Source organism: Callorhinus ursinus, unplaced genomic scaffold, assembly GCF_003265705.2.
Source record: "Callorhinus ursinus isolate GAN/ISIS: 27379988/994484 unplaced genomic scaffold, GSC_fseal_2.0 scaffold17, whole genome shotgun sequence".
Lineage (NCBI taxonomy): Eukaryota > Metazoa > Chordata > Mammalia > Carnivora > Otariidae > Callorhinus > Callorhinus ursinus.
The window spans coordinates 3,168,373-3,186,050 of record NW_027397079.1 but is presented as its reverse complement, the minus strand read 5'-3'; the positions used below and the strand labels follow the sequence as shown (position 1 = coordinate 3,186,050).

Below are 17,678 nucleotides of genomic sequence, written 5' to 3'. Positions count from 1 at the left end.
TCCTTTGTCAGTTTTCTTTGTTAGGTGTTGCTCTATCTAGGTCACAGTAAAACAATGTGATAAAAAAATATACTGCCTGTGGCAACACTTTTAAAAAATCTCCCAGCTGCATTCTGTGTGGTGGGAATACCTTCTTCTGCTGACCAACTCCAAGAGAAGCCCCAGGGGCAGCTCACCGCAAGGCGGGGGGCGGAATGCCCTGTCTCCAGCTGGGGCCAGGTGTTCCCTGCACAGCATCCTCCCAGGCCTCTCTGGCTAATTGGCACCTGTCTGTTTTGTGTCACCTGAGGCATCAAGATTCAGCAGCTTTTGCAGAAGAGCAAGTGATTATCTCTCATGTTAGAGGTACAAACAGGACATCGTTCATGAATTGCTGCAATTAGCAGTAACATTTAGAAGGAACGTGATTCACAAAGCATTGTCCCATACACAATCATGTGTGACTCACAGGTACGGGACTTAATATCATCTTCACTTTCTAGAATTGGATCATGTTAAAATGACATGTTTCAGTGACAGAACTAATCTGTGTCAGAGTCAGGGGTGGATGTGGGTTTTCTGACCCCATTGTAACCTGGTCAACTGAAGACAAACAGATAAAAACGTCAAACAATGTACAGTGGATCCCTGTACGTATAGATATGGGGACCAGAGGCTGTGAAATAGATTTTCAAAAGTGTAAGTTAGGGTCTCATCTCCCAAAGAAAGCCATGAAACTGAGCAGGAAGCACTGTAGAGAAGTGTTGTCCTACATGTGCATTCCCAGAAAAGCTGTGTCTCTACAGACCTGGGTGGCCGGGATGGTGTTTATGGAGGACATGGCAGCTTGGTCGTTTTCTAGGCTTGGGTAGAAGACCCAGGGGTGGGAAGCGAGGAAGAGCAGTGCTGCTTTAGAAGAGTTTTAGTTAATGAAACAAAGTAAGGTAATGGAAACAGTCATTGATTACCCCAAATTCCAGGCAACAAGTAATGCAGATGCTATTGTGAGAGCAGATTTGGTTAGATGAGTTAGATCTATTGTAACATTATTCTTTCTGCAAACATTATCTAAATCTACAAAAATAGTGCTTGTGTGGGCAGCACGTATACTAAAACCCTTGTTGTGAGGAGCGCTGAGTAAGGTACGGGATTGTAGAGTCACTCTCTTGTACCCTGAAATTAGTGTCACACTGTCTATTACTATACTGGCATTAAAGTTTTTAAAAAGTTGGGAAACCACTGAAAAAAAAATTTAATTACAAAAATAATACCAGAGTGAGAAGACAGCAGTCATACACAGTCAAAAAAAGTGGGTAAAAATTGGTGTTTTTGGTGGATGTCTCTTGAATTGGGCCAACTAGTGGGCGTGGTGGACATCCCTGCACCTCCTGGCCTTTCTCCCTCCTCCTCCTAAATTCCTCTCGTAGGCACTGGGTGTGCCCTCTTTGGGGGGAGGAGAGACAGTGTTCCTCAGAAAAATTGCTTCTCATTTTGTAAACAGTCTAGCGTACCCATCTTTTTTTATTATGTTCAGTTAGCCACTGTATAGTATACATCATTAGTTTTTGATGTAGTGTTCAATGATTCATCGGTTTAGTATAACACCCAGTGCTCATCACATCACGTGCCTCCTTAATACCCATCACCTAGTTACCCCATCCCCCCACCCCCTCCCTTCTGTAACCCTCAGTTTGTTTCCCGGAGTCCAGAGTCTCTCACTCTTCGTCTCCCTCTCTGATTTCTCCTCCTTCAGATTTCCCTCCCTTCCCCTATGGTCCTCCATGCTATTCTTTATGTTCTACATATGAGGGAGACCATATGATAGGGTACCCCTCTTTGCAACACTCCCCTATCTGTACTTTGTTAGTTACCAGGTAGTTTCACCAATAGTCTCTCTTTATATAGTTGTGCTAACCAGCAGGGATAGGCTTACGGTTTAAAAACAGCTTATGTGTCTGCCTATCTCTGTCTCAAACACGTCAAACACCTGGGTTAAACCTTCAAACATCTTCTAAGTGTTTATTATTCAGCACACAACTGCAGTGTTCTTAGAGTGCACTCATGCTTCAGGCCTGACAAGACCCCACCTCTCAGAGCCAGGCCCTCTTGACAGCCAGGAAGATGGTTTGAGGCACAGACCCCACATCTATCAGGGATTCCAACTTCTGGAAGAATTTACTCACCCACGTGCATGCATGTATGTCCACACATAGTCAATGACTAGTGTGTGCAGTGTTTTATTTTTTTTCCATTTCTCACTGTCCTCCTTCCAGCACAGACCAGGAATGGTTTGGATTCTGATTGGTCAAAGATGCCAAGACACATGCTCAATCTGTGGGTGAACCTTGGTAAATCCAGTGAAGGCTGTCTATGCTAATCAAAGGTCAATGAAAACTCCTTAGTGTATTTGCAGGATGGAGTCAACACACTCATTTGCACTTATGATAGGATATTTTATTCGGATGTTACTTCTGTCTCCGTCCACTGGTATTCTTCCCGACCTCATGCCAGGAGAGAGCCTGGTTTTGCCCTTGGCTTGGCTAAAGGCAGCAGTTGTCCATAGCCAGGTTCAGGCCTCTCCTGGCTCTGGACTTCCAAAATTCGCAGCTCCTGAAAGCAGAGAGGATGGCAAGTCTCAAGGTTCAAACAGCTGACATGACCAGAAGGAAGGTGAGAAGCTCTCTAGGCCTGGAGATCCTCTGGGGACTGAAGTTATGGTGGAATCACTCACGGTGCTGCAGGGAGGTGGCAGGACCTGAGGGCATCGGGGTCTGATGCACTGAGGAAGGCAGAGAGCAGTCTGCCGAAGGCCAGCAGTGGACCTTGGAGCTGCTGGAATCAAGGGATCACATGAACTTGGGGAATGAGCAGATGTGACGTGAAGAGCAAGAAGACCTGCATGTTTGGGGCTGTTTGCTTTCTTTGAGCAGGGAACAGACCCCCAGTCAGGATGGGGATTGAATTTCCCCAGCTGTACAGGATGATCCCTCAGAGCACGTTGAAGTAGTTTTAAAATGTCAGTGAAAGATGTATGTTTCAGCCATGTCTAAAAATGATATTTACAAGCATTACTCATTTGTGAAAAGATCGTTTGTGTGCAGAATGTGGACTGTGTGGGGAGAAGGCAGATGAGGGCTCAGGAGGTCAACTGACACTCATTTCATCAGCCCAGGCAAGAGCGGAGAGTGATGACAGCTGTGGGCTACAGAGTAGATGCCCAATGGAAGCTTCCACCACTCCCTGGTTCCTGTGATGGGTTGCTCTGCTTCTTGTCCTCAGGTACTGAATGAAGTGCCAGGCTTTGAGGCTCTGTGCTGATCAGGAGAAGCTCTGCTTGGTATGTAGCCAGGAAATAACTGGTGTGTCTGCTGAGGCAGTTGATAGGTTTGTCAAGCTGGTGAAGACATGTTTACTGCATGAGTAAGTGACTTAGTGTGAGAAGGGAGGGGAGATTGTTGAAGGAGTAGGAATAGGTAGGAATAATTACTGGATCATGGTAGTTCTAGTTTTAATTTTTGAGGAACCTCCATACTGTTTTCCAGAGTGGTTGCACCAGTTTGCATTCCCACCAACAGTGTAAGAGGGTTCCCCTTTCTCTGCATCCTCACCAACCTATGTTTTTAGCAGCATTATTTACAACAGCCTAAATATGGAAGCAGCCTAAGTGTCCACTGACTGATGAATGGCTAAAGAAGATGTGGTATATATACAATGGAATAATATTCAGCCAGGAGAAAGAATGACATCTCACCATTTGCAACAACGTGGATGTTGCTAGAGAGTATTATGCTAAGTGAAGTAAGTCAGTCAGAGAAAGTCAAATACCATATGATTTCACACATATGTGGATTTTAAGAAACAAAACACATGAACAAATAAAAAAGAGACAAAAGACAGACTCTTAAATGTAGAGAACATACTGGTGGTCATCAGAGGGGAGTTGGGAGGGGGATGGGGAAATAGGTGATGGGAATTAAGAGTACACTTGTCGGGACAAGCACTGAGGAATGCATAGAAGTACTGAATCATTATATTGTACACCTGGAACTAATATAACACTGTGTTAATTATAATTGAATATAAAAAAAGGTAAAATGGATCAGAAGAGAAGGGAAAGAGCATCCCACGCTACAATTATGGGGACACCTCAAACAGAAAACATCAGTTGTGAAAAAGAGAAGCCAGAAATACAGGCAGTGGTTAGACCATGCAAGGTCTTTAGGCCAAATCAAGGAGGCTGAAATCCCATCCTAAGATCATCAAGAATCCATGAGAATTTTAGTATGAAATAATCATAAGTTCATTTTTTAAAAAAATCCTTTCCTCCAACTCCTGAATAGAGAATGAACTGTTTGAGGGCAATAGTAGATTCAGAAAACACGTTGAGAGAGGGTTGCACTCATCGAGCTCATGGGTGCTGGTGGGTGGCACTGGGGTGATGGTGGTGAAGGGGCAGGGGGAGGCTGGCTAGGTGGGGCCCATTAGCAGGTTGCAGGGCAGTGGGGTCACAGAGAGAAGGGAGCCTCTCTAATGGGGGAAGGAGGAAATGCTAGCAGTGCTGTTGACTAACTCAGGGAACACAGGAGGCTGGCCAGGGTTTACAGGCTTGGATTATGAGTTAGGCTTTGCACACGCCATCTCCAAAGGTCGTTTGGTCACCCAGAGACGTGAGGCCAGCTGGAATCTGTACCTGGAGCCGTTGACTTAAAGCTGGTGGGGGACACCAGGATCACCAAAGTGGAGAGGGAAGGATGATGGAAGATCTTACCTTTCTGACAATGTTCATCTGTCTTGGATAATTATGAACTTATCTCCTTATTCCGTTACACAATAGGGTTATTTTCAGTGTATCTTGGTCTAGTAATTTGCTCACACCACAATGAGTTTGACACAACAGGTGTTTCCTTGACTCTCGTAAGTGCTAAGTATGCCCTTGAGAGAGCAAGTCCGTGCAGGGAGCAGCGAGCATGTGCGCTTGTAGAAAACGGGATTTAAAGTTGCTTATCATTTCCCATATGTAATACCTCCTACCAGAATACTGTAAACTTCTGATTGATGGACATTTTTCTTTTCCTCAGCCCCCTCCAGTATCACAGTGTCACTCTAGTCCTAGACGTCTATACATCTCCTGCTGACTTGTCAGTGGTCACGACACAAGGCAGAAAATTTTAAGTAAAGGAAGCATTATTTATCATAAACCTGCACTTTCCTTTTCATATGTGCTTAGTTGGAATCATTTGCAGATCTCAGTGGGAACATTGTTCAGCACGGATCACACAAGGATAGAAGAGAGAGTACGTAGTCAAAAGCAGCATTTTATCAATAATATATTGGATCAATCCACCCAGGCTGACTGCTGCCCCCACCCCCGCCCCGCCAGGACCTCCATAAGACTCGCTCATTTAAGTTTTATCCCTTTGTTCAAGTCAAAACAAGACAAACAAACAAACAGAATGATTGTGTTCTTAAAAGAATGCAGTGTGAGGAGTACCTGGGTGGCTCAGTTGGTTAAGCGTCTGCCTCAGGTTCACGTCAAGATCCCAGGGCTCTGGGATCGAGCCCCATGTCAGGATCCCTGCTCAGTGGGGAGTCTGCATCTCCCTCTCCCTCTGCTGCTCCCCCATGCTTGTGCCCACAAATAATAAATAATTAAATAAATAAAATCTTAAAAAAAGGAATGCAATGTGAAAAGCCAATGCATGGTAAAATATAAGAATTTCTGTGTCCATATACTGATACAATAGAAAGATTTCACATCAGCTTGTGGAGAGCAGAGAAAATGTGTAACTTTACATATGAGAACAAAAGAGAGGCTCAAAGTACAAAAGGATTAAAGCCAATACTCAGATTACATAGGTGGCTATCAGACCATAGGGATTTGGAAACCAAAACAGACACCGCATCTATTTTATAGACGGATAATTGAATGCATTTGTCATGTTATTGCTCTACTCCATGTCTCCTGCAGGAACCACAGTCCCAGCCCTTCTGAACAGCACCTCCAACCAGCTCTATCTGCATTTCCAGTCTGATATTAGTGTGGCAGCTGCTGGCTTTCACCTGGAATACAAAAGTAAGGTCAACTCTTTCTGCATCCAGCTTCCATTGTTATACTGAGTACCTTTCTGAACGGAAACAAAGTCCACACCCTTATTACATAGGAAAATAGTATTGTTCTAAAACTACTTTAAAAGTTGCATGAAAGTGGGTCACACAAAATCTCTCTCTATGAAATATTTATTGTAAAAGCAAACGAATGAGGACATGCAGATGTTAGTATCTGGAATAATTGGATAGATGCAGATGTTAGTTTCTGGAATAATTGTTCAAAAGCACAAAGCCTAACCATTTGTATGATTCCTGTTTTTTTTTTTTTTGTGAGTGATAGCAAATGTTCATATTAACATCCTGAAACCTAGAAAATCATAATTTCCAAACAGATTATGGTCATAGGCCTTTCCACTTCTAGACTCCAAGGCTGTCAGCACAGAGTACCACTGCACTCACGGCTTTGTGTATTATTCATTCTAATTGGAAGAAGGTATTGTGAAGGAGATGCTAACCTTTTAAAAATGTGCAAGTGAGTTAATAGTCTGATAAATGGGTTGACAAAGGTCAAATTCACAAATCTTCTTTGGCATTTGATTATGCAGGTAAACCTTGTAAAAACGAAATAAGAATTTCCAATGAGAGTCAGGTTTATTTTAGGACATGTTTTCAAGCACTAAAAATGCTTAATGTTGATATTCATCTTCTTTAATAAGCAGTTGCAAATAAGCAAATACATGGATAAGCTTTAATAAGTGATCTTTTGAATTGAGATAAACAGTTTGCTGAGATGTAAATGCATGCATGTTTTTGATAGGCCAGGTTTCCAGCTGATGATAAATATTCTGAACCAGACAGAAACCACAGGGCTGTTTCCCATTTCAGTTAAATTCCCCTACTTATTACAGGCATTTGTATGCAAGTTTATTCCAATTTATTTGAATAGGACTACTTTGGTGACAGTATAAAATGATGCTGTAGATGTTATTTATGTAGGAAATGTCTGGAAAAAAAATCTGCTACTTTGATACATTTTGTGAACATCTGTAGATAGGAAACGATCAACCTTATTTATGATAGTGTTAATAAATTCACTAATATTTTTAGCAATGTTAGAACTCATGAATGCTCTTCTGTCTTTCACTCAAACTCATCTTGTGGAATCAGGCTTTTCACTCACTTCTTATAAAAAGAGGTGTTGGTGAAATAATTAGTCCTCAGTTACTATTACATAAAATTACAGCTGCAACAATATAATTATCTACTTTCTACTTTATTCCCAACCAATATACTTCATTAAAAGAGAAAGACTAAGATATTTCTCACCGAAATGAATCTTGTTTAAAAATCCAAGGCCTTGTTTCATTACTTAATGTATTTATTTTTTAGTTGCCCAAACATAATGCTATGTTTCCATCTGCTCACATTTGTTCTGAGTGATTGTTTTTGATGCTAACACCATTCTGATCTCTCCCATGTCATTCATACCCTCCCAATCTCCGGTGTATTTAAAAGCACTTATTTCTTGGTTCTAATTCCTTGAGCCAGAGTTCAAAATACTGGTCATATAAAGGTTTTGTAGAATTAATCTCACTAAGGCCAACATCAAACAGAAGAAGGACTGTTGAATTAGGCTGCCAAAAGATTGTCTCATATTTTTAATCTGTTGACATATTTTTCCATCTACCTTAAAATATGTATTATAGATCTGTAAGCTTCTAAATTCAGATTTGTCACTAAAATTGATATCCATGAAATAATAAGAAAAAGGACCAAAACACACACTCTATGCCAGGTCCTGCTTTAAACATGTTACAGCCCCTTACTCAATTGTCCTCAAAAAACCCTAGTTTGGAGGTATGCCCAGTGCTTAAAGGAGGAAGAACATAGCCTGTAGTCACACTGCTAGTGACCCACAGAATGAGAGACATTTCATCACGAAGGCCCTTGACTGAACCCTATGCTAGGATCCCAATTGTCCTATCCGAAAGGCAGCATGCACTGCTTTGTTTTACAAATGATGACCCCGAGGGTCATGAGCAGGTAGATGATCCATGGAAGATAGAGGAGCTTGTGAATCCGTTTGTCCTTAAAGCCAGAACTGCTATGGCTGATCCACACCTGCTTCTGTCTGAGGACTTTCACTTTTCTCCTTGGGAAGTAAACACTAGGCTCTGGTAAATATCCCAATCCATCATTCCAGATGAGCACTGTGAGTATTCCCAAACACAAAACAAACATTTTTACTTTGGGGATGAATTATCAAATTTTATTTTATTTTTTAATTTTTATTTATTTATTTTTAAAGATTTTATGTATTTATTTGACAGAGAGAGACAGCGAGAGAGGGAACACAAGCAGGGGGAGTGGGGGAGGGAGAAGCAGGCTTCCCGCCGAGCAGGGAGCCCGATGCAGGGCTCCATCCCAGGACCCTGGGATCATGACCTGAGCCGAAGGCAGACGCTTAACGACTGAGCCACCCAGGCACCCCTGAACTATCAAATTTTAATGATCGCAAAAGCAATTCCAAGAAGGCCTGATCCAATTTGTATGATCTAGGTTCTCTTGCATGATCTGGGTAAAAACTCAAAAGATCCAGCATCATTGAATGCTTTGTGTGTTCTCGACGCCAGCAGTCCTTCTAATCTGGATGGGAAGTTGGACACAGTTACACAGGTGTCACCCTTGCTCTGGGCACTTTTCTTCAGAGGAAATATCAAAATAGAACAAAACAAATAAACAAATATCATGAAACCTTACAGATGTACGTAGACAATAATGGTACTGGTTGACCCTGGAAATTAGAAAATCTGCACTAAGGGTATATAGCGTATGAACTTGCTCCTAGGGAAAAATATGGTGGCAGCTATCCTTGATCTCAACATGAAAAGAGCAGAGAATGTTTTATATATAGGAATATCTATTGTTGATTGATATAGATAAGTCATATATATCAATATATCAATAAACCAGGGTTTATTGATTTCAGTGGGATTTGGTGGCGGAAGAGGTAATAAGATTGAAGCCATATGCCCTATCGGAACCTTTCTTTTTGTCTGATTTGTATTTTGTTGATTCTCCCCTCTTTCCCCGCCAGCTTTTGGTTTAACTGAATATTTTTATTACTTCAATTTACTTCCACTATGGGCTGATTAGATAAAACTTAAAAAATAGAATGCTCTGCCTACAGTTTAAAAGATACATCTTTAGCATTTTAGCATCTTCAAATGATATTATGGCCTTTCATGTAAAAGAGCCTTACAAGTGTGTATTTCTAATATCTGCTTTCCATCCCTTATGTTATTCATTGTCTTACATTTTATTCTTATAAGCTATAAAGCCCACAAAACATTTTTACTACTTTTGGTTTTTACATTCCTACTACTCTACTACAACAATGATCTTTTAGACTGAATAGAAAATAAGAAAAATAAATATCTTATATTTACCTTTGCTTTTAGCATCGTTGGAGCTCTTTATGTCTCTGGGTCAATCCAAGTTTCTGTCCGAGGACCTTTCTTTAGCCTTTCTTGTAGTGCAGGTCTGCTGACAACAATTTTATTTTTTTAAAGTCATTATTTCACCTTCATTTTTGAAAGATGTTTTGCCGGGTACAGAAGTCTGGGTTGAAATTTTCTTCATTTTCAGTATGTTAGATGTCACTCCCTTGTCTTCTCACTTCTTAGTTGATGATGAGAAGTAACCTGTTGTTTCCTGTAGCTATAGACATGTGTGTGTCCCCTCTCTCTGGCTTGCTGCAACATTTTATCTTTATGTTTTATTTTCATCAGGTTAATTATGGTGTGTCTAGGGCTGAGTGTATGTGCGTACTCAATATGCTCTAACATCTTCTGTTAGTTACAAACAAATCTCAGCCACACTGCCATCCCAAATATTGACTTTGCCCCACCTCTTTCGGCTTCTTCTGGGACTCCAATTACATGTACATTAGACTGTTTGACATCATTTCATACTTCTTGGTGCTCACTTCTGTTTTATTCACTCTTTTCTCCTTGTGTTCTGGTTTGTATCATTGATATTAACCCTTTTGCAGATTCACTGAATCCTTCCCCAACGGTGTCACATCTACTAATGAGCCCATTAGAAGAATTCTTCATCTCTGATATTGTGGGTCTCCCCCAACTAGAATTTTCTTTTGACTTTTTCTATAATTATCATTTCTCTACAATCATTACTCCATCTGTTCATGCATGCCACCTGTCTCCCTAGATTCTTTAACATATTTTTCATAGTTATTTTAATATTCCCATCTAATATCTCCATTCTGGGAATATATTCTGCATCTGGCTTTGTCACTTTATCTCTGGACAAAGGGTTGCTTTTTCTTGCTTTTTTTTTGTGTGTGTGTCTCAAAATGCTTTACTAAACCTGGAGACCTTGAGTAGAATGGTGGAGAATGCCTTTCATAATACATACACCTGGGAATGGGCATACCACTGCGGGTAAGCTATTGAGTCCCTGCGGTCCCCAGGTGAGCTGGTTTGAGTCCTGTTGCTCTGGTTTCTTCCAGTGCCCTCCAAACTACCCCAGTGGTGAGCTACCAGCACCATGTGCTGAATTCCAGAGATTTTCCTCAGTGTTAGTGCTCCACCTTTGTTTCCAGTCATCCCTAGACATGTTTTCAGAAGATGGGGTCACCCTGCAAACTCTCTCCCTCCCCAGTAGTAGACTGCCATTACCCGTCACTCTGTGCTGGGCTCATGCCAGCCTCAGGGCTCTGCTGCCATTCTCTTCCAGCCAACGCCATACCCCGTGAGTCTGCACTTGGGGGTGATGTGCGCTCAGCATCCCCACCCTCCCTCTCAAAGCCTTCCAATTCTACCTGTTGTCTGTCTTCAGGGGGGCTTTCTGCCTGTCCCCAGTGCCAGGAGACCATTATCTTGGAATCCATAGAGGACGCTAAGCTCATGCCAGTTTTCCTGCCACACCCTGGATACAGATCTTCCTTTTTTATCTACCGTTCTCCAAGCTGCAATGCCTCTTTGCCTGTGCCCTGGAGGTTACAGATTTTGCTGCCCCTCCCCTAGGAGTTTAACACTTTTATTGCCTGTAAGTGATGGGTTCAGGGACGCATGTGATATTTCATACCCTTCTCTCCATAGAAAAACTATCTGGGGGGCTCCCTCCAGGCTCCTGCTGTGCCCCCAACATTTCTATCAATCACCTGTGGAAGGAAGGGCAGACTCCCGTCTCTCTGGGTCCTTGAACTATTTGGGCCCCATGCCTGGCCTTCAGGAGTTTGCCAAGAGGTTACCTGGTTTGTTTTGTTCTTTCCTAAGTGTGAGTGTTTGTCGCCTTTGTCCTGTATTCTGTCACAGAGATGGTTTCCATGTCCTGCATCTCCTGGAATGGGCTTATTCTTCTTTCAATTGCTGTCAGCCAGTACCTGCAACCTCATCTCGTGGATGAGTTCAAGAAAAGTTATGACTTTATGGTTTAGATTTTTTCATTTTTTTAAAAATTTTTCTCATTGTTAAACTGAAAGCAATGCTTTACTTTTCAGGTTTCTATATCCCATGTGGAAGTGGAAACCCTTGGATGGGTTTCCCCTCATTCAAAGATAAATATATAAATACCAAAATTACTGTTTTTTAAAAACTTTTTTTTTTTTAAGATTTTATTTATTGTTAGAGAGAGAGCGTGAGTGAGCAGGACCGGGGGAGTGGCAGGCAGAGGGAGAAGCAGACTCTCTGCTGAGCAGGGAACCCGCTGCGGGACTAGATCCCAGGACCCTGAGATCATGACCTGAGCTGAAGGCAGACACTTAACCAAATGAACCACCCAGGTGTCCCACCAAAATTATTTTTTTAGGTTAGCCATGAAGAAGCTTTTCTTGAATGCTCATTTTTAAAAGAAATTATCCATCTATATCATCCATGTAGCACACACACAATTGTAATGTAGTAATATAGGATTCATCATAACTATGAAAAAATTCAGACATTTACAGATAAATTATGGAATTAAATTTAATATATATTTACATTACAAATACACTATTAACAGAATAAGTCCATCTAATTCAGAACTGTTCTCCATTAAGAAATTTCTTAAATAGAAACTATTCTGATTTTTGCATATAACTGTGTTTACTTAATAATCATATTTTTCATGATTAAAATCTCTGTTAAGGGGCACCTGAGTAGCTCAGTCAGGTAAGCCTCCAACTCTTGATTTCAGCACAGGTCATGATCTCAGGATCGTGATATCAAGCCCCACATCAGGCCCCACACTGGTCATAGGTAGAATCTGCTTAAAGATTCTCTTTCTCTCTGCCCGTCCCCCCAACTGGCTCACAGGCACACTCTCTCATTCTCTCTCTCTCTCTCTCATAAATAAATGAGTCTTTAAAAAAAATCTTTATTAAATGAGACCATTATTGTAGCTCAGCTTATATGTATTTCTGTCTTGCTAAATTGGAAGATATTTAATTTCTAATTCTGCTGTGAACTATGCAACACCCCATTGAATGCATCTATCCCAAGTTAAGGTGATAAACCCATGAGTGAATTCGCCCTCCAGTGCAAGGCTACTGCAATTACGCAAGCCTCTTCAGTGCTAATGTATGGCAGTCAGTCAAAATAGCACCAAAATAACTGCATATGTAGAAGCTTTTTTATTTCATTGTTTTTCTCAGGAGTTTGTGGGGGTTTTTGTTTTTTGTTTGTTTGTTTGTTTTATTTTGTTTTTGTTTGTCCTATCAAAACTCACTATTGGGAAACACAGTGGAGTTAGCAAAATATTTCTGAAGTCTGTAAGACATGACCTTTGCCCTCCAGGAGGCAAGGAAGACAGGGAGGCTATTGTGCAGGATAAATTTCAGATATCTTACAATACACAAAGTAGGCTATTCTTCTTTAAATAGTAGCCCAGCTATGGACATGGTCCAGTGTGGAAGCTGTCATCCCACATGTCGGGCTCTGGCCTGCAGCAGAGAAGGGTTCGATGGATCAGAGCCAGGAACATATAAGCTATGGCAATGACAGCCTCACATAAAAAGAAGAGAGAGAGTAAAACAAAAAGTTGCAATAACACATTCAGAATATATTTATTCTGAAAAAGGTTGGCGTTTGAATCAGTGATTTGTAGTTATGAGGAAAAAGAGAGAAAATTTGTAGAAAAGTAATATAGCAACTCTTTCATTGTTGAATTGCATGTTTCTCCTTTAGAAGGCAGGATTAAGTGGAGATTTCTTTTTTTTTTTTCTCACATTTTAGCATGCTTGCAAGTTCAGTGTATTAATTGTCATTAGTTGAAATGATTATTTACCATTATAAAATACATATAAAATATTTTACTGTTCACTTGATTTGGTTCAGACATCAAGGTTTTTAAACATGTCTAGAGCATTCTGATATAGTATTATTTCAAGTGCAAGGAAGTTCAAAATTTATTATAGGTGACTCATGTATTATATAATTGGTAGTTAAGAGTATAGTAAAAAAAGATTACAAATCATGAATGTATAAGACCTCATCAAAAGATACATAGTCGGACAAATAAGATTTTCTATTTTTTTAAAAAAATGACCTATCTGCTTTTCAGATATTTGATGCAACTTAAAAATATGTATACAAGAAGAAAATTAATAAAGAAATAAAATTTTAAACAGCAACCAAACTAAGGAGGAAGTTATAAATGTACTGGCCACCTAGAATAAAAGAATTGCTATCATTCGGCATTAAATGTAGCTTTGAATTAGTGGCAATACAAGCAAAAAGGAAATAGAATTTATTGGCATGATTTTCTTTTTAAAAATGAAAATGTAGTAATTAATCAAAAGAGATAAACTCCTTCCTTGTTCTGTATTCTAAAAGGTACTTAAAATTTGCAAGGGAACTTGTCTTCAAAACCAGTTTTCTAGAAAATAGAGAAATGAATTTTACATCACAGTCATATATCAGTTTTTGATATACTGTTGAGAACATAATGTAATTAAGTGCATTAATTTCCTTCATGCTTGTTTTCAGTAAGTACTATATTTAATTTCCTTTGTGTATCCATTTCAAAACAGAATTCAGAAAGAACTATTTAAATAAAGATTAAAATTCAGGAAAATGCACTGAGCTTTTTTGCAATCAAAAGTACTAAGCTTTTTGAGTTGGATACTATCACAGTTGAATATTGACAACTTCGATTAGCCCTCTGTGATTGCAATGATCCTTATAAATATGTGTAAAGTATTGGTGACTGTTTTAGTGGCATTTTAATCTTACATTAATGCTAATAAGGTTTCTCAACTTGAATGATGGGTGTGAGTAAAACTGCAGGAAATGAGAGACGGATCAAGGTAGAGTCTCAATATAACCTTGGGTGTGTTTACAGAGATTTCATTCTGTGTACTCAGAGGTTAGAGCTCACTGCTGCCCACCAGGTGAACATCCCGTAAACCAACACTCGCTCAATGTTATAATGAAGTTATCCTCTTAATCACTTCATTTTAAGCCCCTTTTTGTGTTTATTTCTATATTGATCATTTGTTGATCCATAATTTTTTTCTAAATGTTCTTATTTCAAAGAATCTTCTGAGACCCTTGATTAACTTTTAGTTTGGCAAACAAAGAATGCCTCCCTGAATCCTATTAAAATTGCTTTCAGACACATCAATTGATAATTATTCACGTCTTCCTTGTTTTCTATTAAGTTCTAACTGGACCAAGCAGCACAGAAGTATTTAAAGTACAGTTCACCCTTGAACAATGTGGAGTTAGGGGTGCCAACCCCTGAGTAGTTGAAAATATGCGTGTCACTTTTAATAGCCTACTGTTGACCAGAAACCTTACCAATAACATACACAGTCAATTAACTCATGTTTTACCTGTTATATGTATCATATACCACATTGTTAGAATAAAGTAAGCTAGAGAACAGAAAATGTTATTTGAAAGCTCATCAGGAGACAACTATATGCTTACAGTACTGTACTGTATTTATTTATTTTTTAAATCTTCATGTGAGTAGACCCGCCCAGTTGACCAGTTCAAACCCGTGTCGTTCAAGGGTCAACTGTATTATAAATCCTGGCTTCTATTTTACATCACGGAGAATTCCAGAGCCGCCCCCGCCCCCCAAACAAGTGAAGTCTCTCTTAGGAGATTATTCCAGGCATTCAGCATTACCATCACTTGGTTTGGTGACAGGAGAACGGCGGCTCTCTTTGGAGTTGAGTGTAACACACACAAAATGGGTAACAAGTGAACACTTTCTTCCTACCTGTGATATTTCAGTATTTTTACAAGTATTACATTTAAGTCAAAGGTGCAACATAAATGACAGTCTCGTGGTCCTTCAGTTGACAAATAAGTGATTGAAAGCAACTTTCTCTGTAGTCTTTGGAAACTCAGGCATTACATTTGCAAAAGACCAGGGATGGAATGGATAGAACTGAGGATTTATCCTAAGATTACATCTGTGGAGGGTCACCTGCTGTCCCCACACTTCTTTAAGAGGTGCGTCTTAGCATAACATGTGTTCGTCAGCTGGCCTCCCGGCTGCTGCTTGAGAGAATCATCAATCATCGAATCCATTATGCTGCTGCTCATGCTGCTCATGACTCAGAGAGCTGCTTGCACAAGGAGGAGCCTGGTTTCAAATTAACAGTTGTCATTTGGTGCATCTGCCCTTGTGACTCATTTGAGATGACTTTTGTGTTTGATGGTTCTCCATTTGGAGTGGCTTTCACAGAACATGCAGATTGGCCTTAATTTCATTTCTAGGGGATAATTGCTTCCCCCTCCCCTCAGTCATGTTCCTCCTAAAGTAAACGGTGGGCATCCCAGCATTCATCATGAATTATTCGAGCATCTTTTATATACTCTACTCTGTTCTCTAGGCTTTGTAGACAGAGTCGTGAGGAGAGGAGCAGGCATGGTTTCTGCTTATGTAGAATTTGCGTTCTACGGGTGGGCATAATACACGAGAAAACCTGTGTCCGCGGTGGTTACAGATTGTGCTAAGTACCTCAGAGAAAAGAAACAGAGTTCTGACGTGCAAAATGACTGCAGGGCTCTGTTTTAGACTGAAAATATTTCTTGAAGGAAGGATGGGAGAATGGGTGATAGTCAGCCACAGAAAAACACTTAAGGCAAAGCATCACAGTTCTAGGAATCTATCATGGTGGAATCTACTGGAGGGTGCTCACTTTCATTAAATCCTATCCTGTTTAAATGAGTCTTCGAGTGTTATGGAAAAGCAAAATGGTTCAGCCACAGTGGGTGTCTGGGTCCAACTCTAGAAAAGTTATATGGAAAATGTTTATCAGATGTTAATCTAGCATTATCTATGCACTTATAGATCCTCTATGCCCACATAATGGGTAAATCTAGACTTTTTGTCCTTATAGAACAGATATTTCAATAGAGTCCCACCTGCAAACGTATATTGCTTTATTGAAAAGTTGTGGCCACTTGAAAACTATGAGTATTCTAGTTTTTAATCATTTGTTTGGTTTTAAGATCTTCTTACTTAAAGCTTAAAACTCATGATGTTATATTATCAAACTCATCCCTTAAATGTTAAAACTTAAAAGAATTCTCTATTCTATTGCTGGTCTTGCAAATTTTCCATGGTTAGTAACTGAGGAATAAAGATGCTGGAATTTGAATAAGTAATGACTAGTGGCTCTGGGACTCAGTCAACCACGAGCTGATCATTCATGAGATGCCCAGTCCTATCAGATTTTGGATCAAAGCTCTAGACACAGGGGAGTGGACTTTAGCCGTGTAAGTGACTGAAGTGAGAAAAGTTTTGAGTGTCAGAAAAGGAAGCAGTTTTGGAAGGGGAAATGACACAGGGCTGTTTCCTACTCCCCAAACTATGAGGTTCCCTCTGCCTGTTCATCAGAGTTGTCTATTCTCTATGTCCTGTTTAATGAATAAAAATGATGCACAAACTTCCTTTCTGAGTGAGCTTTTGTCAGATTCCCCCATGGAGTCATGCACAACTTCATACCAGACACATAATCAACAAGGAAGCCTTTACAGCCCTTCCTCCTTAGGTCACTGGTGTGTTTTCCAGTTAAAAACATGTATTCCCCTAAATCTTGACATTCCTCTCATTCTTCACGTTGATCTATGGCCATAACTTTACACTCACTGGTCCTTCGGTTTCTGCTCCTTTCCAGCCCAATGCCATTATACTCAGATTTCTGCCCCAACGTCTCTTTGATCACAACATTCATTCTCTGCCTAAAATCCTTCAGTGGATCAACATTTTCTCACTTCCTTATCTAGGCATCTCTGCCTAATGTGTCAACTGGTTTTATCACCCACTGTTTTCCCTCAAGCCATTTCATTCGGTCAGTTACAGTCCACCAAACACACTGTGTAAATTATCATTTTCCCGGGAGTGTTTCCCCTCTCCTCCTCCCCCGCAACCTCTCCCCTCTTCTCTCTGCCCTTCCGAGTCCCACCTGTCCTTCAGGACCCACTCAGCCTGCTCCTCGCATTGTGTCAATCCATTTCATTTCTCTGACCTCCATTTTTATCGGCATTGATTATTCACATGCTTCAATTACAACACATTTTTCATTGTATTATTGTTCTTTATGGCCTTTAAACCCAATTAGACTGTTAGTTCTTTGGTATCCTGGGAAATATTACCCTTCTTCCACACCTCCTTTCTTTAATCTG

General features: G+C 40.3%; 1 protein-coding gene across 2 annotated transcripts in view; it reads left to right on the top strand.

Annotated features, from left to right (window-relative positions):
* The window catches only part of CSMD1 (CUB and Sushi multiple domains 1), a 2,052,675-nt gene that overhangs the window by 1,819,329 nt on the left and 215,668 nt on the right, over positions 1–17,678 (top strand). For both annotated transcript variants that reach the window (XM_073902260.1, XM_073902259.1), the window contains one exon: positions 5,948–6,052. In XM_073902260.1, the coding sequence (XP_073758361.1) occupies positions 5,948–6,052 (105 nt within the window). The remainder of the gene's footprint in view (positions 1–5,947; positions 6,053–17,678) is intronic.